This window comes from Odocoileus virginianus, chromosome 29, assembly GCF_023699985.2.
Source record: "Odocoileus virginianus isolate 20LAN1187 ecotype Illinois chromosome 29, Ovbor_1.2, whole genome shotgun sequence".
Lineage (NCBI taxonomy): Eukaryota > Metazoa > Chordata > Mammalia > Artiodactyla > Cervidae > Odocoileus > Odocoileus virginianus.
This window is the reverse complement of record NC_069702.1, coordinates 25,173,785-25,197,312: the sequence shown is the minus strand read 5'-3', so window position 1 is coordinate 25,197,312 and position 23,528 is coordinate 25,173,785. Positions and strand designations below refer to the sequence as shown.

General features: G+C 38.9%; 1 protein-coding gene and 1 long non-coding RNA gene across 6 annotated transcripts in view; one reads left to right on the top strand and one right to left on the bottom strand.

The window, feature by feature from the left end:
* Window positions 1-23,528, top strand: part of LOC139032044 (uncharacterized) — a 61,610-nt gene that overhangs the window by 21,994 nt on the left and 16,088 nt on the right. The gene's annotated exons all lie outside the window — the stretch shown is intronic.
* PPEF2 (protein phosphatase with EF-hand domain 2) overlaps window positions 14,865-23,528 on the bottom strand; it is a 44,645-nt gene continuing 35,981 nt past the window's right edge. For all 3 annotated transcript variants that reach the window (XM_070458283.1, XM_020904147.2, XM_070458282.1), the window contains 4 exons: window positions 23,156-23,262; window positions 22,022-22,185; window positions 21,201-21,288; window positions 14,865-19,055 (listed from right to left, as the gene is read on the bottom strand). In XM_070458283.1, the coding sequence (XP_070314384.1) occupies window positions 18,802-19,055; window positions 21,201-21,288; window positions 22,022-22,185; window positions 23,156-23,262 (613 nt within the window). In that variant the 3' untranslated portion in view covers window positions 14,865-18,801. The remainder of the gene's footprint in view (window positions 19,056-21,200; window positions 21,289-22,021; window positions 22,186-23,155; window positions 23,263-23,528) is intronic.

The following is a 23,528-nucleotide window of genomic DNA, read 5'->3' as shown; positions in this document are numbered from 1 at the left end:
ATTTTTGGGGAGCTCCAAAATCACTGCAGATGGTGATTGCAGCCATGAAATTAAAAGACATTCTGATTATATTAATGTAAATCTGGAATGGAGCTCAGGCATCAATAAATGGTTGCCTCCCCAGATGATTCTAATGTGGAGAACCAGGTTCTCAGGGACTTGAACCCTGGGGTATCTGTCCTACCTCTTGTCTTTTTGAGACTGGAGACCCGAGAGTTCCTGCTGCTGGTTGGAGGGAGTCCTACTGTTGGAGGGGCTGGCGGCAGGCACTTCGGCTTCTACAGCACAGCTTCTTCTTGGGTTAGATTGTGGACAAGATAGCTTTTTCAAGTGGGATTAAGGATGCCCGGTGACCTTCTTCTTGTGCCCAGCGACCTTGATCCTGTTGCCAGTGGCTGAGGAAATGGACCCATTACTGCAGGATTCCTGCAGACCACTCCACAGAGAGATGGGCAGTAGTTAACAGCCCACAGTCTGAGGCTGTGTGAACCTCTGGTACAAGAAGCAGCTATGAGCAAACGCACTAATTAGAGCTCCGTTCGCAGCTCTCCAGGGAAACATGCTCGCACTCGCTTACGCAGGCACCTTTGGAGAATTGTTGTTTTGGGCTGCCAGTCATGCCAGGCACAGAGTGTAGCCGAGCATATCCAGTTCTGTTTTTACTTGCTGATACGCAGCAGTGATGACTGAACAAAAACTAGAATTCTAGTGAATGCTGTCAGGTCCCCGCTCAACAGCCATGACAAAGCAGTTTTCCACGTGTCCTGTCAGTAAGATGGTAAATACAGAGGAGATGTTTGACTTGCCCCCGGTCAGACTGGGAGGAAGACCAGCATACAGTGGGTTAAGCAGATCCTCCCTGTTTAGGCTGGTGCTCAGTCTCTCGGCTGTGTCCGACTCTTTGTGACCCCATGGACTGTAACCTGCCAGGCTCCTCTGTCCATGGGATTCTCCAGGCGAGGATACTAGAGTAGGTTGCGATGCCCTCCTCCAGGGGATCTTCCTGACCTGGGGATGGAACCCAAAGCATCTCCTGCATTGGCATGTCGATTCTTTACCACTAGCGCCACCTGGGAAGCCCCATATAGGCTGGAGAACCTGTCTTTACCCCAACCATAAATGTAAATGGGGAAGGAAAGCGTAAGGTGATAGGGGAAGCATTTGCTTGAGAGATTTCCCTAAAAAGAGTAGCCAATACAGGGGGGGAAATGAAGAGGCCCTCAAGTAAGATCCTGTCTGCTTACAGAGAGAAACAGCCCTGATTTGATGTAAGAGGGCTACGACCCAAGATCAAGGCTTTGCTTGCAGGAGAGGAAGAATTGCATTCTCTCTGAATACAGTATCATGTGTTGTTACTGTGGGGATCACAGAGACAAGGGATGTAGAAATGCCTTATGTTAACTGTAAAGTGTAGTATCAACTTGATGGTGGTGGTTCAATACTCAGAGGACCTTGCTACTCAAAGTGTGGTCCGCAAACTATCTTCATCAGCCTCACCTAGGAGCTAAATTGAAGTGCTACTGAAAGTGTGTTCTATTTGTTTATTTATTTAGGCTGTGCTGGGTCTCCCCTGGGCAGCCCTGGTGGCTCAGATGGTGAAGAATCTGCCTGTGATGCGGGTTTGATTCCTGGGATCCCCTGGAGCAGGAAATGGCTACCCACTCCGGTATTCTGGCCTGGAGAATTCCATGGACAGAGGAGCCTGGCGGGCTACAGTTCATGGGGTTGCAAAGAGTCGGACGCGACTATGAGGGCTCCTGTCTAGTTGCAGCGTGCGGGGATTGCTCTCTGTAGCAGCGCACAGGCTCTAGGGTGTGAGGGCTTCAGTAGTTGAGGCACGTGGGCTCGGTAGTTGCTGCTCCCAAGTGCTAGAGCACAGGCTCAATAGTTGTGATGCAGGGCTGTTGTTCCCAGGTGTGTGGGGCCTTCCCAGATCAGGGATTGAACCCATGTCTCCTGCATTGGCAGGTGGATTCTTTACCACTGAGCCACCACAAAGCCCCTGAAAGTGCTTTGAAATTATGGCAAAAAATGTACAGAAGAAAATTTGCCATTTTAACCATTTTTAAAAGTACAGTTCAAAATCTACTACCCTTCTCACTATTTTTGAGGCTTAATTTTGGTTTGCTTAACAAAAATTCAAGGACAGATAAAAATATAATAAAGAATGCATTGCAACAGAAAAGCACTTTCCCTAACTCATACCTTTAGAACATGAAAGAAAAACTTACTAATTGTACTGTGGAATGAATTGTAGCTCAGAGAGGTAAACTGACAAGCTCCAGACTATACATATTTTAATAGATTTATAACAATTAGAACCAGAGTTTTTCCTACTCTCAGTTCTATAGTCTTTCAATATTTAAACAATAACTCTTAAACTGCAGAAATTATTTATATAGAATAATACAGACTCTTCACTGTCTATAAAGCTTTAAAAAGTAGTGATTATGCAGGATTTGTTTATATAAATGTAAATTTTGTTAGCAATAAGATTATATGATCAATTTGTTGGGGTTTTGGGGGATTTGATGAAATTAACATTTTTATTATTTGTGATGAAGGGTTTATTAATTTTTAAAAATACTTACATATCTAAATCTCAAAGGAATTTAGTCACTGTCAATCTAACCACACAAATAAATTAATTAAATACAAAAAAAAAAAAAGTACTGTTCAGTGGCATTAGGTAATTCACACTGTTGTGCAACCTTACTATCCATCTCCAGAACTTTTTCATCTTCCCAAACTGAAACTTGTACCCTGAATATGCAAAGTGTCCAGATAATTATATGCACCAAGTTTAAGAAGCACTGGTCTGGGGGATTTCTGGCGGTAGAGTGTGTGTTCAACTTAATCATAGTTTACTATGCAGCGGATGCTGTGCTAAGCATCCTTTATGTCAATCTCATTTACGCGTAATCTCATTTAATCTTCCCAGTAACTTTACTGAAGTAGGTATTATCTATCATGAGCCCCACTTTACTGAGACAGAAACTTTAAGCATTTTATTCAAGGTCACACAGTGGGTAAGGGGTGGAGCTAGGGTGTCACTTGGTAACTGTAGTTTCAGAGCATATATTGTCTTCCTTCTGGACTTGCTCTGTGCCCAGAAAGATCCCACCCAGGTGCTTGCATTTGAGGATATGTGTTGAGGAAGAAAAGATACCTGGATATGTGGAGAGAAGAAGTAAAATAAAATCTCCTGCAAGTAAATCCATATTTCTGTGGTTTTACATAACTCATGCATCCAGCAATGAGACTTGGATAATCTGGGACTGTGCTTTCAGAGCATTATTTTACTTGTTTCTCCAGAAATTTTATTCTTAACCTGATTTTCTTTCCTTTCTTAAGCATTTCAGTGGATCTTATTTCTCTCTTTCCAGAACCTTCTGGAACAAACTGGAAGGTCAAACAGGAAGTGTTTGTGGGGAATTCCGTGTGGGGTAGATTGGTGTGGCCAGGTTCACTGCTCTCCTCCTTCACACCCTGCGGTTTCAGGGCTCAGCGTGATTCAGAAGTACAGACTCTGGACTGTGAGTCAGAACACTGGTCAGTCTCCATTGTTCATACCTGAAACTGGGAAACTTGCACAATCTCAAACTTTTTATCACCGACTGAAGAGACATGAATTTGAGCAAACTCTGGGAGACAGGGAAGGACAGAGAAGCCTGGTATGCTGCAGTCCATGGGGCTGCAAAGAGTTGGACATGACTTAGCGACTGAATAACAACAGCAAAACCTCTTATAATCAGAAAAGATAAATCCCCTCTCTACGGAAGAAAAACACAATGAAAAATTCCAATGGAAACACGTGAAATTGCATGACTTTGTTGACCACTGGGGAGTCGGGTATGGCCAGATGGCCATTTGGTGCACGGCTGGACAAGTCCTTGTCCTTTCAGAGATCGAACAGCTAGAGGGTGTCTCTAGTCATTAAAAGTTGCTTGAAAATTACATAAACCAAGACACAGGTTTCTTTTTTTTTATTATTATTGTTTTATTGGAATGTAACTGATTTAAAATATTTCCTTAGTTCATGCTGTAGAGCAAAGTGAATTGGTTATACATCAGAGGAGCCTGGTGGGCTACAGTCCATGGGGTCACAAAAGAGTCCGGCATGACTTAGTGACTAAGCAACAACAGATACATAGATCCACTTATTTTTAAATTCTTTTCCCATGTAGATCATTACAGAGTATTGATTAGACTTCCTTGTGCTATACAATACGCTGTTTTTAGTTATCTATTTTATATATTAGCAATGTGTGTATGTCAACTCCAGTCTCCTAGTTAATCCTTCTCCCCACCTTTCCCCACAAACAAGTTTTTCTACATCTCTAGCTCTACTTCCATTTTGTAAACAGATTCATTTGTACCTTTTTTTTTTTTTTTTTTAAGACCCAGGCTTGTAAAAGATTGCTTAGAACTACTCATCGAAATTGATGAGAAGACTGGTTCTCAACCCTGGAAGTTGAATCAGTCACTTGTGAAGCTCTAAACAAACAAACAAGCAAATCCCTATAACCAACACCCACACCCAGAGACTATGACTTAATTGGTCTGGGTGGATGCCCAGGCACTGGTGTTTTTAATGTGTACCCAAGGTTGATAAACATGGAATTAGACAAAGCAAGGCTAATGTTCCACTTTTGTATTCACAGTATCTGGCTCTTCATAAATGTCTATGGAATGTCTGTGTGAATAAATGAATTAGTGTTATCACATGAACTACTAATAGTATATCAAGTAGTATGTCATGGGTTTAAAAATACTTTTATAGGCTTCTTTCATTTCATTTATTTTTTATTTTTATTAGTTGGAGGCTAATTACTTTACAATATTGTAGTGGGTTTTGTCATACATTGACATGAATCAGCCATGGGGTTACATGTATTCCCCATCCCGATCCCCCCTCCTACCTCCCTTTCCACCCGATTCCTCTGGGTCTTCCCAGTGCACCAGGCCCAAGCACTTGTCTCATGCATCCCACCTGGGCTGGTGATCTGTTTCACCCTTGATAATATACATGCTGTTCTCTCAAAACATCCCACCCTCACCTTCTCCCACAGAGTCCAAAAGTCTGTTCTGTACATCTGTGTCTCTTTTTCTGTTTTGTATATAGGGTTATCATTACCATCTTTCTAAATTCCATATATATGTGTCAGTATGCTGTAATGTTCTTTATCTTTCTGGCTTACTTCACTCTGTATAATGGGCTCCAGTTTCATCCATCTCATTAGAACTGATTCAAATGAATTCTTTTTAATGGCTGAGTAATATTCCATTGTGTATATGTACCACAGCTTCCTTATCCATTTGTCTGCTGATGGGCATCTAGGTTGCTTCCATGTTCTGGCCATTATAAACAGTGATGCAATGAACATTGGGGTGCATGTGTCTCTTTCAAATCTGGTTTCCTCTGTGTGTATGTCCAGAAGTGGGATTGCTGGGTCATATAGGAGTTCTATTTCCAGTTTTTTTAAGAAATCTCCACACTGTTCTCCATAGTGGCTGTACTAGTTTGCATTCCCACCAATAGTGTAAGAGGGTTCCCTTTTCTCCACACCCTCTCCAGCATTTATTGCTTGTAGACTTTTGGATAGCAGCCATCCTGACTGGCATGTAATGGTACCTCATTGTGGTTTTGATTTGCATTTCTCTGATAATGAGTGATGTTGAGCATCTTTTCATGTGTTTTTTTGCCATCTGTATGTCTTCCTTGGAGAAATGTCTGTCTAGTTCTTTGGCCCATTTTTTGATTGGGTCATTTATTTTTCTGGAGTTGAGCTGGAGGAGTTGCTTGTATATTTTTGAGATTAATCCTTTGTCTGTTGCTTCGTTTGCTATTATTTTCTCCCAATCTGAGGGCTGTCTTTTCACCTTGCTTATAGTTTCCTTTGTTGTGCAAAAGCTTTTAAGTTTCATTAGGTCCCATTTGTTTATTTTTGCCTTTGTTTCTAAAATTCTTGGATGTGGGTCATAGAGGATCCTGCTGTGATTTATGTCGGAGAGTGTTTTGCCTATGTTCTCCTCTAGGAGTTTTATAGTTTCTGGTCTTACATTTAGATCTTTAATCCATTTTGAGTTTATTTTTGTGTATGGTGTTAGAAAGTGTTCTAGTTTCATTCTTTTACAGGTGGTTGACCAGTTTTCCCAGCACCACCTGTTAAAGAGGTTGTCTTTGTTCCATTGTATATACTTGCCTCCTTTGTCGAAGATAAGGTGACCATAGGTTCATGGATTTATCTCTGGGCTTTCTATTCTGTTCCATTGATCTATATTTCTGTCTTTGTGCCAGTACCATACTGTCTTGATGACTGTGGCTTTGTAGTAGAGTCTGAAGTCAGGCAGATTGATTCCTCCAGTTCCATTCTTCTTTCTCAAAATTACTTTGGTTGTTTGAGGTTTTTTGTATTTCCATACAAATTGTGAAATTATTTGTTCTAGTTCTGTGAAAAATACTGTTGGTAGCTTAATAGGGATTGCACTGAATCTATAGATTGCTTTGGGTAGTATAGCCATTTTGACAATATTGATTCTTCCAGTCCATGAACACGGTATATTTCTCCATCTGTCTGTCTCCTCTTTGATTTCTTTCATCAGTGTTTTATAGTTTTCTATGTATAGGTCTTTTGTTTCTTTAGGTAGATATACTCCTAAGTATTTTATTCTTTTTGTTGCAATGGTGAATGGTATTGTTTCCTTAATTTCTCTTTCTGTTTTCTCATTGTTAGTGTATAGGAATGCAAGGGATTTCTGTGTGTTAATTTTATATCCTGCAACTTTACTATATTCGTTGATTAGCTCTAGTAATTTTCTGGTAGAGTCTTTAGGGTTTTCTGTGTAGAGGATCATGTCATCTGCAAACAGAGAGAGTTTCACTTCTTCTTTTCCTATCTGGATTCCTTTTACTTCTTTTTCTGCTCTGATTGCTGTGGCCAACACTTCCAAAACTATGTTGAATAGTAGTGGTGAGAGTGGGCACCCTTGTCTTGTTCCTGATTTCAGGGGAAATGCTTTCAATTTTTCACCACTGAGGGTAATTTTTGCTGTGGGTTTGTCATATATAGCTTTTATTATGTTGAGGTATGTTCCTTCTATTCCTGCTTTCTGGAGAGTTTTAATCATAAATGGGTGTTGAATTTTGTCAAAGGCTTTCTCTGCAGCTATTGAGATAATCATATGGTTTGTATCTTTCAATTTGTTAATGTGGTGTATTACATTGATTGATTTGCAGATATTAAAGAATCCTTGCATTCCTGGGATAAAGCCTACTTGGTCATGGTGTATGATTTTTTTAATATATTGTTGGATTCTGTTTGCTAGAATTTTGTCAAGGATTTTTGCATCTATGTTCATCAGTGATATTGGCCTGTAGTTTTCTTTTTTTGTGGCATCTTTGTCTGGTTTTGGAATTAGAGTGGTGGTGGCTTCATAGAATGAGTTTGGAAGTTTACCTTCTTCTGCAATTTTCTGGAAGAGTTTGAGTAAGATAGGTGTTAGCTCTTCTCTAAATTTTTGGTAGAATTCAGCTGTGAAGCCATCTGGTCCTGGGCTTTTGTTTGCTAGAAGATTTCTGATTACAGTTTCGATTTCCTTGCTTGTGATGGGTCTGTTAAGATCTTCTATTTCTTCCTGGTTCAGTTTTGGAAAGTTATACTTTTCTAAGAATTTGTCCATTTCTTCCAAGTTGCCCATTTTATTGGCATAGAGCTGCTGGTAGTAGTCTCTTATGATCCTTTTTATTTCAGTGTTGTCTGTTGTGATGTCTCCATTTTCATTTCTAATTTTGTTAATTTGGTTCTTCTCTCTTTGTTTCTTAATGAGTCTTGCTAATGGTTTGTCAATTTTGTTTATTTTTTTTAAAAAAACAGCTTTTAGCTTTGTTGATTTTTGTTATGGTCCCTAGTTTCTTTTGCATTTATTTCTGCCCTAATTTTTAAGATTTCTTTCCTTCTACTAACCCTGGGGTTCTTCATTTCTTCCTTCTCTAATTGCTTTAGGTGTAGAGTTAGGTTATTTATTTGACTTTTTTTTGTTTCTTGAGGTAAGCCTGTAATGCTATGAACCTTCCCCTTAGCACTGTTTTACAGTGTCCTATAGGTTTTGGGTTGTTGTGTTTTCATTTTCATTCATTTCTATGCATATTTTGATTTCTTTTTTTATTTCTTCTGTGATTTGTTGGTTATTCAGAAGCATGTTATTTAGCCTCCATATGTTTGAATTTTTAACAATTTTTTTCCTGTAATTGAGATCTAATCTTACTGCACTGTGGTCAGAAAAGATGGCTGGAATGATTTCAATTTTTTTGAATTTTCCAGGACTAGATTTATGGCCCAGGATGTGATCTATTCTGGAGAAGGTTCCGTGTGCACTTGAGAAAAAGGTGAAGTTGATCGTTTTGGGGTGAAATGTCCTATAGATATCAATTAGGTCTAGCTGGTCCATTGTGTCATTTAAGGTTTGTGTTTCCTTGTTAATTTTCTGTTTAGTTGATCTATCCATAGTTGTGAGTGGGGTATTAAAGTCTCCCACTATTATTGTGTTGCTATTAATTTCCTCTTTCATACTCATTAGCATTTGCCTTACATATTGTAGTGCTCCTATGTTGGGTGCATATATATTTATAATTGCTATATCTTCTTCTTGGATTGATCCTTTGATCATTATGTAGTGTCCTTCTTTGTCTCTTTTCACAGCCTTTATTTGAAAGTCTATTTTATCTGATATGAGTACTGCGACTCCTGCTTTCTTTTGTTCTCCGTTTGCGTGAAATATTTTTTTCTAGCCCTTCACTTTTAGTCTGTATGTGTCTCTTGTTTTGAGGTGGGTCTCTTGTAGACAGCATATATAGGGGTCTTGTTTTTGTATCCATTCAGCCAGCCTTTGTCTTTTGGTTGGGGCATTCAACCCATTTACATTTAAGGTAATTATTGATAGGTGTGGTCCCGTTGCCATTTACTTTGTTGTTTTGGGTTCACGTTTATACCACCTTTCTGTGTTTCCTGTCTAGAGATGATCCTTTAGTATTTGTTGAAGAGCTGGTTTGGTGGTGCTGAATTCTCTCAGCTTTTGCTTGTCTGTAAAGCTTTTGAATTCTCCTTCATATCTGAATGAGATCCTTGCTGGGTACAGTAATCTAGGTTGTATGTTATTCTCTTTCATTACTCTAAGTATGTCCTGCCATTCCCTTCTGGTCTGGAGAGTTTCTATTGATAGATCAGCTGTTATCCTTATGGGAATCCCTTTGTGTGTTATTTGTTGTTTCTCCCTTGCTGCTTTTAATATTTGTTCTTTGTGTTTGATCTTTGTTAATTTGATTAACATGTGTCTTCGGGTGTTTCATATAGGCTTCTTTCATTTAAGTCTTCTGACTCCCCTGGAAAATACTGGGCCAGTCGTGTCCAACTCTTTGCAACCTCATGGATTGTATCCCACCAGGTTCCTCTGTCCATGAGATTCTCCAGGCATGAATGCTGGAATGGGTAGCCATTTCCTTCTCCAGGGGATCGTCCTGACCGAAGGACCGGGAGATTTTTTACCATCTGAGCCACCAGGGAAGCCCTCAATGAATTAGTGTTATCACATAAACTATTATAGCACTTGGTAGTATGTCTTGGGTTTCAAAATACTCTTTTATATGTTCCTTTCATTTAAGTCTTGTGACTCCCCTGGAAAATACTGATGTGATGCCCATTTACACTTGAGGACAGAGGTTCAATGAGATTAGGTGGTTTCCCCTCCCAAATCCCACAAAACTGATAAACTGTTTAACGTTCATCCGCTGGGAAATTTCATGACTGCTGTGGTTCTCATTTGGCTCTAGGAGTGCCTTGAGAAAGTTTCTCTGTTTGCTTTGTCAAATACGTTGTTTATTCCTCCCACCTTAACACTGATGTCTAACTTTATGCTTTAAAGTAAAATTCAAACAGAAACATATATAAAAAAAGTATAACTAACTCATGTAATCAGCCAGCTTCAACAAGAATCAACTTAGGGTCAATGTGATTTTATCTACACCCCCACACACTGCCCTCTCTTTTGAAACAAATACCAGTAAATATTCCAGTGTGTTTCTCTAAGGACTTAAAATAACCTCAGTGTCATTATCATACCTAAAAAGTTAACAGTAATACCTAAATATCATCAAATATCCAGTCAGTGGGGCTTCCCTGAAGGCTCAGTGTAAAGAATCCACCTGCCAAACAGGAGCCGTGGGTTTGATCCCTGGGTCGGGAAGATCCCCTGGAGAAGGAAATGGCAACCTACTCCAGTATTCTTGCCTGGAGAATCCCATGGACAGAGGACCCTGGCAGGAGACAGTCCATGGGGTCGCAAAGAGTTGGACACAACTTAGAGGCCGAGTAAAAGCACGATCCAGTCAGTATTCACACATCTGATTGTCTTTTTTTTTCCCCCAGCAGTTTTTCTGATTAGGGGTCTAAATAAGTTCTATATGTTGCAGTTGTTTGATATGGCTCTTAAGTCTCTTTTAATCTGAGGGTTTTCCCTTCATCTCTTTTTGTTTGTCTCCTTATAATTTATTTGTTGAAGAAACCAGGTCATATGTTACATACCACCCCCAGTTGTCTGGGTTTTGCTGACTGTAAATTGCTCTTGTATTTCATACTGTCCTTTGGGTGCTGTAGCACCTATAATTTAGTAGGTAGATCCAGAAGTTTGATCAGATTGGGGTTGGATTCCCACCCCTCCCCCCCACCAAAAAAAACACCTTCCTAAGTGCTGGAAGAGTACCGCCTGAAGGTAGAAATTTTGGAAGCAAAATCAATAGTGAAGGCCAGGCAGCCAATACACATAAATTCATGGCCCAGGAGGAAGATGGGCGCTGCCTGTCTGTGGCCACGGTGTGACCGGTCCCTGCCAGGAGGATCCCTGTCTCAGCTCAGGGTCCAGGCGCAGTCCTGCCTCACTCAGACATCCTGCCTCTACCTGGGCAATTGTGCCTCTCCTTTCCTGATTGTCGACACTTGGCACAATGTGTGGCATCTGCAATTCGGTGGGGGCTCTTGCCCAAGTCAACGTTTCCCTGAGATCAGGTGGCATCTGTATTTCTAGCTAGCTGGGATCATCAGAGGGACCAGCTTTTTCTACAGCTAGTTTTGTATGACACAGAACATTTGCTCAGAGTGACATCTAGTGGCTTTAAATATATAATTTATTGAGGTGTAGGGCACTCCCCTCTTTTTCTCTAGACTACACTGCTGCCAGCGGGATCTTAGTCCTCCGCCCGGCCCCATCTCCCACTCCCCACAGTGGAAACACTGAGTGTTAACTATTGGACTGCCAGGTAAGTCCTAGAGGCCCTTTATTGAAGGAACATCAAACTGTAGTTTGGTTTTCAATTATGTATTTTTTAATTACAAAAGTATCTCATGATCAGAAGAAAAATCTTAAAGGATACTGAATAGTAAGTAGCCTTGGCAATTAGATTTGTTTTCAGAATTTCACTCAAAACTTTCCTCGTGCACTGTGTGAATAGAAAGTGGAAGTCCCACAAAACCCACATCCCTGGAAGTAGCCACAGCTAATGGTTGATAGTTCTCTTTAATAGCTGCATAGTATTTCATAAATTTTTTTTCACCCTATTCCTCATCGATGAACTTTGGGGTCGATTCTAAATTTTTTTTGCTATTACAAACAATGCTGCCAAGAACATCTGTGAACGTGTGATTTTCACAGGGACTCTGTGAGTCCCTGGAAGGACTCACAGAGAAGGCATTGAGCTGGGTCTTGAAAAATGAGGCCAGGCCAACAGGTGGGGAGGGTTGGGTGGTTCAGGAAACCAGTATGTGAATAGTAGGGTATAACTGGGGGATGAGATCTAAGTGGCTAGAAAGAGTTTGGGAAGCAGCTCAGATTTGAGACTACAGAGATTGGCATAGGCTGGGTAACAGATTTTGTACTTTGAGAGTCTTGTGTTTCTCAAACTCTGGACTCTATTTAAAAAAAAAAAAACATTACCCCAATGCTCTAATTGAAAAATCAATATCCTTTGCCATAAATGTAAGATACCATAGAAACAACTTTGGTAAAAAAGGAAAAAAAAGAAAAAATCCAAGTGAGTACCTTTGACATAGTTTAATATTACAATACATATAATAACGAATCTAATGTTTAAAAAGTGCACACCTAAAATTATCTTCATCTGGGAAAATAAAGATTTATAGTGAAGAGGTTCTGCTCTGTGTCCTGTAGTTTCAGACCAAGATGAGGGTTCTGTCAAGACAGCTCTGTTTCTGATTTTGTGTTAATTAACCCCAGATCTCAACACACCTGTGGGTATGTAAGACGTGCCCCCCCCCCGCCAACACCTACCTCGTAAAGAGCAGGAGCAGGGATTTCAGATGACCACCTAAGTTCCACAGCTGGGAATCAAAATCTAGTGTCTTCTGGCTCCAGATCCTTATACAAGGCTGATGCTTGACGAAAGGAAAACTTACTAACACATATTAGCTCTCCGAAAACAGGACTAAGCTGCCTCTAGGAGCAGGGACCTCCTGCCTGGAGCATTCCAGCACATGTGCTAAGTCATTTCAGTCGTGTCCGACTCCTTGTGACCCTATGCTCTGTCCATGGGATTCTCCAGGCAAGAATACTAGAGTGGGTTGCTGTGCCCTCCTCCAGGGGATCCTCCTGACCCAGGGATCAAACCCACATCTCTTATGTCTAAACTGCATGGGCAGGGTGGGTTCTTTACTAGCACCACCTGGGAAGCCCGTTCCAGCACATACCTGTCTGTAAAGTGGTGTTGAGATTGTAGGTTAGCGTCTAAAGTCTGTGTCTTTGGAAATATTTCAAGACGCTCACTCAGAGATTAAAAAACTTACAACCTTGTTTGAATCATTAAAATATAGATAAAAGGTTTTGACTTCTACAGAAATAAACATTCAGTTTTAAAACAATGATTGTTAAGAGATTTAAGGAACCCTAATTATAATTGTGTGTGAATTCTATGTCCAGCAGCAGTAGTATTAATAATTGCTTTAAAAAGCCTCTAAAATATTTATAATTTGATATGTCAAAAATCCTGAAATAGAAAAATACTGTTAGTATATTCTTTTTTTTAATATGATGGTCAGTTTGTTTGTTTTGTTTCAGGCTGGGCTGGGTCTTGGTTGCTGCATGTGTCATGAGCTGTTTGTAAACTCTGGAGACTAATCCCTTATCAGTCACATCACTTGCAAATATTTTCTCCCGGTCTATGGGTTGTCTTTTCTGTTTTGTTTATTGTTTCCTTTGCTGTGCAAAAGCTTTTGAGTTTAGTAGGTCCCAGTTGTTTTGTCAGTTTGGTTTTGATAATATACTGTGGTTAAGATGTCACCACTGGGGGAGGCTGGCAGTTTCCTCTTCTAAATCTAAAAATATTAGGTTTCTGCAGCATCGAAACATGTATATTATCTAGGGTGAAACAGATCACCAGCCCAGGTTGGATGCATGAGACAAGTGCTCGGGCCTGGTGCACTGGGAAGACCCAGAGGGATCGGGTGGAGAGGGAGGTGGGAGGGGGGACTGGGATGGGGAATACATGTATATCCATGGCTAATTCATTTCAATGTATGACAAAAAAACACTGCAATGTTGTAAAGTAATTAGCCTCCAACTAATAAAAATAAATGGAAAAATAAAATAAAATAAAAGCTGTCTAGGTTGGTCATAAAAATAAATAAATAAATAAAAATATTAGGTTTCTGAATTGGCCTCTTATACTTAGTTATGCCACCGCAAACAGCAGTTAATGTCTTACCAAATAATCATCCTTCTCTATTGCAGGGTAAACCAGCTAGATAAACAGTATTGGAGCCTGGCTGCACTTGAGGATTACCTGGGGAGTGTTTAAAACATCTTGATAGTGTGGCCTCTTACTCAGATTTTGATTTACGTGGTCTGGAGTAGGGCCCCAGGCATTTTATGTTTTAAAAACTCCCCAGATGATTTTAATGAGCAGCTAAGGCTAAATCACTGGATTAGAGGCATGATTTTCCTATTTATTCCTAGCACAATCTAAATGTTCCTTTTAAATAAAAACTCCCTTAAAGCCAATCTCTATTAATTTTGAATGCTAATTGATAAAGGAAGTTTTCTCTAAACCTAGAGTGTGCAAACAGGACTTGCCTACCACAGGACACAGAGTCCAAAGGGTGTAACTAGCAAAGAGTGAGGCCCCTGAAAAAGGAACCAGAGCAGGAACTTCCCAGAAAACTGGTTACGGTGAGCAGGCTCGAGCCTGTGACTATGCTATCGAGACTCAAGAAAGGAACCCAGAGTTTAGCGTTCAGCCCTCCAAGCTCCACTACAAACAGCTCCATCCTGAACTGACAAGCCAAGACCTTGTTCATGCTGACCCATCATTTGATCTGGTGAAGCTCTGTGGCTTTTGCCTTTGTAAGCCCCACCCTTGCTCTTGGTAGCAGAGATGGTCTTCATGGGCTGCTCTCAGCAGTATATTCCCATACATACCGCCCAGGGCTCTACTTATCCTCTCTTGAGTTATCTTGGAGCCTCAGAGTCCTTGTTTACCTTTAATCATAAAGAACAGTGTGGGGGGGGAGGTTGTTGTGGAAATAACACATGCTTTATTTGTTGAGTTTGAACTGTTTTCACGAGATAGGTCAGATATAAATGTGAATTCATCAGTATGCTTGGTCTACCAGTTAGTGAAACAGGCAAGGCAAACACGTGGGTCATAAGTATTCACTTAAAATATTTGAACTCTTCTCCAGATTGTACTCACTGATGGAAATCCAGACTCTTCTGGAGTGATGGAATAAGAAAACAGAAAGTTTCCCAGGAAGCACAGTGTGTTGCTTCCCTATGCTCAGAAACTAACCACAAACAGTCGATTAACACAACATACATTTATTATCTCAAAGTTTCTTTGGTTCAAGAATTCAGGTACAGCTTTACTGGGTCCTCAGCTCAGGGTCTTACAAGTCTGCAGTCAAGGTGTTGACCAGGCTGACTTCTTGCCAGGAGGCTCAACTACCTCTGGAAGAATCTGCTTCCAAGTTAAGTCAGGTTGTTCACAAAATTTATTTCCTTGTATGAGGGAAGGTCCTGGCTTTTTGTACCCATCAGCTGAAAACCACATTTTGGAACCAATGTGGAACCACATCATCAACTCTCTGGGGTCTCCAGTTTGCTGACTGAAGATTTTGGGACTTCTTGGCTTCCATAATCATGTGAGCCTCACAGTAAACCTTCTTATAGACTAATTCAACACCTGGCAAAATAATCTCTTGCCTGGGAATCTAGCCTAAGAAGATGTATAATTTGAAAGATTTTTATGAAACAAGCCATATGCATAAAGTTTTGAACCAGTGTTATTTATAATAATGACAAACTGGAAATACATGTTTAACAATTGGAGAATGACTGAATAGATTATATTACATCTATGTGAAATTATGCAGCCATTAAATAAAGAATCATGAAGACTATGTAGCAACACAAATGTAAATTTATAAAACACAAACAACATTAAGTTACATACATAAACATTATAGTTATAACAAGAAAAAGTAAATAAGGAAAAGGATACATATGTTTTGGTCGTGGGATTATACAATTTCTTATAACTTTACCAATAAAACATTATTTTTTTTCCATTTATTTTTATTAGTTGGAGGCTAATTACTTTACAATATTATAGTGGTTTTTGCCATACACTGACATGAATCAGCCATGGATTTACATGTGTTCCCCATCCCAATCCCCCCTCCCACCTCCCTCTCCAATAAAACATTATAAAAACAATAAATAAAAGGTATACAATGAAAACAATGAAGGGGTTGAATTATTAGTGGTTCTTAACTGGGATAGACCTCAGAGTTTCAGAATACTTACACCTGGGTGCTACCTTGTGAAAATCCTGAGATGGAGCTGGGGACCTATATATTTAAAAATAATCTCATCCTCCATACCCAATACACAGATGATACTTTTTTTCACTGAAGCAGAGTTGATTTACAATGTTGTGTTCATTTCTGCAGTACAGCAGAGTGACTTGGTTGTATATATACATTCTTTTTACTATTCTTTTCCATTATGGCTTATTATAGGATATTGTATATAGTTCCCTGTGCTATACAGTAGGACCTTGTTGTTTATCCATTCTATATGTCATAGTTTGCATCTACTAACTCCAAATTCCCAGTCCATCACTCCCTGGTCTACCCACCTTCGCAACCACAAGTCTGCTCTATCTGTGAGTCTATTTCAGTCTTGTAGGTAGATTCATTTAGATTCTACATATAAGTGATAGCACATAGCATTTGTCTTTCTCTTTCTGACTTATTTACTTAGTGTGATAATCTCTAGGTCCACCCATGTTGCTGCAAATGGCATTATTTTGTTCTTTTCTATGACTGTAGTATTCCACTGGGAGTGGAATTTATGGGCGTAATACTCCACTGTGTATATACACTGCATCTTCTCTATATATTCATCTGTTGGTGGGCATTTAGATTGTTTCCATGTCTTCACTATTGCAAATAGGGCTCCTGTGAACATAGGGGTGCATGTATCTTTCTGAATTATAGTTTTGTCTGGATATATGCCCAGGAGTAGGATTGCTGGATCATATGGTAATTCTATTTTTAGCTTACTGAGGAATGTCCATACAGTTTTCCATAGTGGCTGCACCAACTTACATTCCCACCAACAGTAGAGGAGGGTTCCCTTTTCTCTACACACTCTCTAGCATTTGTTATTTGTAGACTTCTTAATGATGGTCATTCTGACAGGTGTGAGGTGGTACCTTATTATAGTTTTGATTTGCATTTCTCTAATAATTAGCAATGTTGAGCATTTTTTCATGTGCCTATTGGCCATCTGTCTGTCTTCTTTGGAAAAATGTCTATTTAAGTCTTCTGCCCATTTTTGATTGGGTTTTTTTTGTTGTTGTTGAGTTTTATGAGTTTGTGTATTTTGGAAAGTAAACCTTTGTGGGTCATATCATTTGCAGATTTTCCTCCCATTTTACACAGTGTCTTTTCATTTTGTTTATGGTTTCCTTTGCTGTACAAAAGCTTGTAAGTTTGATTAGGTCCCATTTGTTTATTTTCATTTTTATTTCTGTTGCCTTGAGAGACTGATCTAAGAAAACACTGGTACAATTTATGTCGGAGAATGCTTATGATTGCTCCTAGGAGTTTTCTGGTGTCATTTCTTAGGTTTAAGTCTTTAAGGCATTTTGAGTTTATTTTTGTGCATAGTGTGAGGGTGTATTCAAACTTCATTGATTTATATGCAACTCTCCAACTTTCCCAGCACCACTTATTGAAGAGATTATCTTTTTCCCATTTTATATTCTTGCTCCTCTGTTGATGATTAATTGGCCATAGGTGTGAGGGTTTATTTCTGGTCTCTATTCTCTTCCATTGATCTGTGTGTCTGTTTTTGTGCCAAGCTCACACTGTTTTGATTATGGTAGCTCTGTAGTATTGTCTGTAGTCTGAGAGAATTATACCTCTTGCTTTGTTCTTTTTCTTTAGGATTGCTTTAGCAATTCTGCATCTTTTATGGTTCCATATAAATTTTTAGGATTATTTGTTGTAGTCCTATGAAAAATGTTATGGGTAATTTGATAGGGATCACATTAAATCTGTAGATTGTGTTGGGCAGTATTGCCATTTTAACACTATTAATCCTTCCAGTCCAAGAGCATGAGATATGTTTTCATTTCTTTGAATCAGCTTTAATTTTCTCTATTAATGTTTTATAGTTCTCAGCATATAAATCTTTCACTGCCTTGGTCAGGTTTATTCCTAAATATTTTGGGATTTTTTGGTATAAATTTTAAAGGTATTGTTTTTTCTTATATTCCCTTTTTGATATTTCACTGTTAGTACAAAATGCAACTGATTTCTGTATGTTAATTTTGTATCCTGCTACCTCACCAGATTCATTTATCAGTTCTAGCATTTGTGTGGAATCTTTAGGGTTTTCTCTATATAATATCACGTTGTCTGCATATAATGACAGTTTTACCTCTCCTCTTCCAATTTGAATACCATTTATTTCTTTTTATTGTCTGATTGCTGCTGCTCGGACTTCCAATATGATGTTCAATAGAAGTGGTGAGAGTGGGTACCCTTGTCTTGTTCCAGGTCTTAGTGGGAAGGCTTTCAGCTTTTCACTGTTGAGTGTTATATTGGCTGTGGGTTTGTCATAAATAGGTTTTATTATGTTGAAATATGTTCCCCCAACCCAATCTGATAAGAGTTTTTATCATGAATGGATGTTGAATTGTGAAATGCTTTTCCTGCATCTTCTGAGATGATCATGTGGTTTTTGTCTTTTCTTTTGTTGATGTGGTGTTTCCCATTGATTTTGCTTATGTTGAACCATCCTTGTGAACTTGGGATGAATCTTACTTGGTCATGGCGTATGATCATTTTTATGTGTTGTTGTATTCAGTTTGATAATATTTTGTTGAAAAATTTTGCATTATAAATACAAATATCTATACTTATTAAAGATATTGGCCTGTGGTTTTCTTTTTTGGTGGTATCTGTCTAATTTTGGTATCAGGGTGATGGTGGTTTCATAGAATTATCTTTAAGAGTGTTCCCTCTTCAGTCTTTTGGAAAAGTTTGAGAAAGATTGGTAAAAGTTCTTTGGTAGAATTCGCCTGAATACACAGGTGATTCTGTTGCATATTGGTAGGCAAATTCTCAGCATAAAGTTCCCTGAATTTATGGAGAATAAGGAGGACATTCCAGCAACAAGCTCGGCATTGCTTCTGAGGCACCTTGGGTGACGGGGACAGAGCTGGCCTTAGTGTGCACCGGGGCTGCTGCAGCCACTGTTACTACTGTCTGTGGCTTGTGGGCAATCTGAGACGTCACCCCCTGAGCAGGATTGCTCCACGAGACGGAAGGCCTCCAGGAACTCATTGATGTCAATGTGGCCATCCTTGTTGAAGTCAATGCTCCGGGCAAGGTCACAGATGCAGTCGTCTGTGATGTCAATGTTCATATGAGAGCTGAATAGCTTCCAAGTATGCCTGAACTCGTCCAGTGAGATGGACCCTTACCAGAGAGAGCAAGTCACTTTAGTGAGTCAGTCTGGTTTTCAGTGCTCATTTCCTCTGATATTCTTTCAAGGACGCCTATTCTCTACTGTTACAACAAAGACACCCAAGGCCTGCCATCCACTTTAAACGATCCCAAGAGGATCGCACTAAACCACTTGATCATTGGTTCTTAGCTGGAAGCCATTTTGCTGCTCTCCTTATAGGGACGTTTGGAAATGTTTTGAGACACTTTTGATGGTCATGACTGTAGTGGGGGTAGGGTGTTACTGGTATCTAATAGGTAAAGGCCAGGGATGTTACTAAACATCCTAAAATGTACAGGGTAGGCCCCAAAACAAAGAATTACTCAAGCCCAAATGTAAGTAGTGCCATGCTGAGAAACCCTGCATTAAATCATCTTAAACATATGCTAATTTATTCTGCTTATAAAAAGCCTATGGATCTACACATCTATGGTCAGTTAATATTTTACTAGAGTTTCAAAACCATTCAACAGGGGAAAAATAACTTTTTCAACAGATGGTAAAGGACAATTGGATATCCACATGCAAACAATGAAATTAGACCCCCACCTTGCACTACAAACAAAAATTAATTCAAATTGATCAAAGATCCCATTGTAAAAGCTAAAACTGTAAGACTCTTGGAGGAATACCTAGGTACAAATCTTTGCGACCTTCAGTTACATAACATTTTCTTAGATATGATACCAAAAAAATACAAACAGCAAAAGAAAAAGGATAAATTGGACTTTTAAAAAATTAAAACCTTTGTACACCAAAAGACACTACCAAAAAAGTGAAAAGATAAACCATAAAATCAGAGAAAATATTTGCAAATCTTACATCTGATAATGGGCGAATATCCAGAATATCTAAAGAATTCTTACAACTCAACAGTAAAAAGATAACCCAATTAAAAAATGGGCAAAGGATTTGAACAGACATTTCTCCACAGAAGATATACAAATTTCCAATAAGCACATGAAAAAGTGTTCAACATTGTTAGTTATGAAGGAAATGCAAAGCAAAACCATAATGAGATATTTCACACCCAGAAGGATGGCTATGAAAAAAAATTTTTTAATGAAAAAAATGGTGAGGATATAGAGAAATTAGAACCCTCATATGTTGTCAGTAGGAATGTAAAATGGTATAGCCACTGTGGAAAAACAGTTTGGCAATTCCCCAAAAAGTTAAACACAGTTTTACCATATGGTCCAACAATTGCACTCCTGGGAATACATCCAAGCGAACTGAAAACATATGTTCACACACCAAGTTGTGTATGACTGTTCATAACAATATTATTCGTAATAGCCAAAAAGTGGAAACAATCCAACTGTCTATCAGCAGATGAATGGATAAACAAAATGTGATATGTTCATACAATGGAATATTATTCAGGTATAAAAAGAAAGAAGCTGATACATGCTGCAACATGGGTGATCCTTGAAAACATGCTAAGTGAAAGAAGCTGGACACCAAAGGCCATGTGTCATGAGTCTATTTATATGGAATGTCCAGAATAGGCAAATGCATAGATATACAGAAAGGAAACTAATGATTTTCAGGGAGAAAGAACAGGGAATGGGGAGTGACTATTAATGGGAAAGGGTTTGTCTTTAGAATGATAGTTACACAAGCTTGTGTATATACTAAAGAAGCACATTGTAAATGAGTAAATGATATGGTATGTGAATTATATCTCCAAAAAAGTAATAATATTTGAAAAGGCCTTTGGAACAATGAGGAAATAGGGTGAGGGTATAAAAGACTTCCTTGTACAGTTTTTTGTAAACTCCTTGTTAACCTGTAATTATTTAAAAATTTAAATAATACTTTAGGAGTGAGTGCCAAAGCTTTTCTGTTCTAGACACTCTTCATCCCTTTGTGGCAATCTCCGATAGACCTATAAAGGATATTACAGCTAATATAATTCTTCCTGTAAGATGGTCTCATTCAGTTTGTCTTCATTCTTTTTTTGCCTAACCCCTCATCTGCAGGCACAGCTCATGTGGTTCAAATACTATTCTAGTTTCTGTTTTTAGCACTGCCACTAATTTTACTCCAAAAGATGCAAGGGTGGGGGTAAAATACTTGCTGTGTGTCAGAAGTAACAGGACAGTGTGTGCCTTTACCTGAGTGATCACTGTCTATGATCCTAAAAATGGTCTCCAGGTTGGATCGGTTGCGATACAGTGTTTCCAGCAAACTTGACTGTATGTTCTACAAGAAAAAAAATCTCAATTTCCTCTGTCTCTTATGTTTACATTTCTCCTAATACATAATTACCACACCATCAACCCTGACAGCAAGACTCCTGAAAGAACCTGAAGGTATTTTATGATCCCTCCACCCTAACCCCTTCCAGCCTACTAATAATCTGATGGCTTAAGAAGCACCTACCCATGATAAAAAAATGTAAAATTTACCATGATGGTGATGGTTGCACATAGCTGCAAATATACTAAAAACCACTGAACTCTACACTTTAAATGGATGAACTGCATGATACATGAATTATATTGCAATAAAGCTTTTTTTTTTTTAAAGTACATAGCCCAAGGCCTCACATACATGTAAGTTTTTTTTTAACATGTAAGTATTTACTGAACAAATAACTTTTTAAATGGGGGATAGACCTGGGTTTGAGTTTCAGTTCTATAACTTAGAAACTCTGTTCAAAGTTATCCCAGGCAGATTATCTAACCCCAGTGTTCTCTTGGGTATGTTGGTGCTAATTATATCTACCTCCTGGAGATGATTTTGAGAATAAACTGTGAGGCAACATATATAGATCACTTAACACAAAGTCTGACACATAGGAACTCAACAGATGGTTGTTTCCATTCATCTTCCCTTTGGGGTTCTCAATATTTGGCTGTTACTGATTCAAAGTTCTCCACAAGGGGCTTCATTGTCCACGATATGCTTTCATCAACCATTTTTACACCCTTACCTGTTGGCTTAGTTTTTCTTTGGCCAAGTTCTCCAGCCAGGACTTGTACGCCAGCTTGTTATCCGTCAAGCTGCTCACCAGCTGTGGCCTCAGCATCCGCCAGGGCAGTCCCAGGTGCAGCACAGACTCCACGGCTGCAGCCCAGTCGCTCAGGGTGATTAGACCTTAGGAAAGAGCTGACTGGTTGACTCATCACCTATAAATCTTCTATCCTGACATTCTTACTATCTGTAGGTAACAGTAGTGATGAGTACTATCACTGTTCTTGTTGGTTATGGAAGAGCTGGCTGGAAAGTAGGGTTGCCAAATAAAATACAGGGTGCCCAGTAGATCCGATTCTCAGACTACAGAATATAAGTATGTCCCATATATTGCATGGGATACACATATATTTAAAACCTATTCGTTAAAAAAAAAAAAAAACTATTTGTTGTCTATAATTCAAATGTAATTAGGTATTTTGTTTTCATTTGCCAAATCTATTTGGCAATACTCCTGGAAGTCACACAAGTCTTGTAAATAATATTTTATATATATATATATAAAATGTCATATATATACACATATACACTCACATACAAACATATGTGTGTATATATTAATATAATATATATTTATTTATATAATAATATTACATTATTATATATGTTACTGCTATTTTTTTTTTTTAACTGCTATTTTTTGAACTGAGCTACATGTAGTCAGAGTCCATTAGACATTCCACTGAGTTGAGAAAAGACAAAATTTCCAGCTTGGGTAAATAGAACACAGAACAGGTGATCACACACTTATTGATGAGAAACCAAATTATTAGTCTTTTTGGTCTTGGATCCACCCTTGTAACCTGTCCCCCATTGCTTTTTGCCTAGTTCTGGCTTTATCACCCTTCCCTTGACTCCATTTCTTTTCACCATCTTTGTTTATATTTAGCCAAGTTTACATTTTGTTAAAAGCTTAGAATCAAAAAATTTAGAAAAGATAGCTAGGACATCAAGTTGAATAAAATGGAGGAAGTAGTCAAAGAAGTCTTCTGGTCATTTAATCCTTAAGCCAATATTTATTTGCTAATTACTGTGAGACAGGGTTTTTGACCAATTTTCTTCCTCTGTGAATATTTTACTTGATTAGTCTTACCAGTTTCATCTTTATCATGCTTCTTAAATTCAACAAGAATATCTGAGGAATGGGCAAATAACTTCTCCCGTAGGGCTCTCAAAGCTGACTCCTCCACTCTGCTAATCCTGGTACAAGGGATGACAGGGAACATGAAAAAAAAAAAAAAGAATTACTATTGAAGAAATCTGCTCAGTCCCTCAGTCGTGTCTGATTCTTTGTGACCCCATGGACTGCAGCACGCCAGGCTTCCCTGTCCTTCACTATCTCCTGGAGTTTGCTCAGACTCATGGCCATTGAGTTGGTGATGCCATCCAACTGTCCTGTCTCATTGAAGAAGCAGCCATTCTATAAATGGTGACCAGATAATCTATCTTTAGAAGTGCTAAAAAAA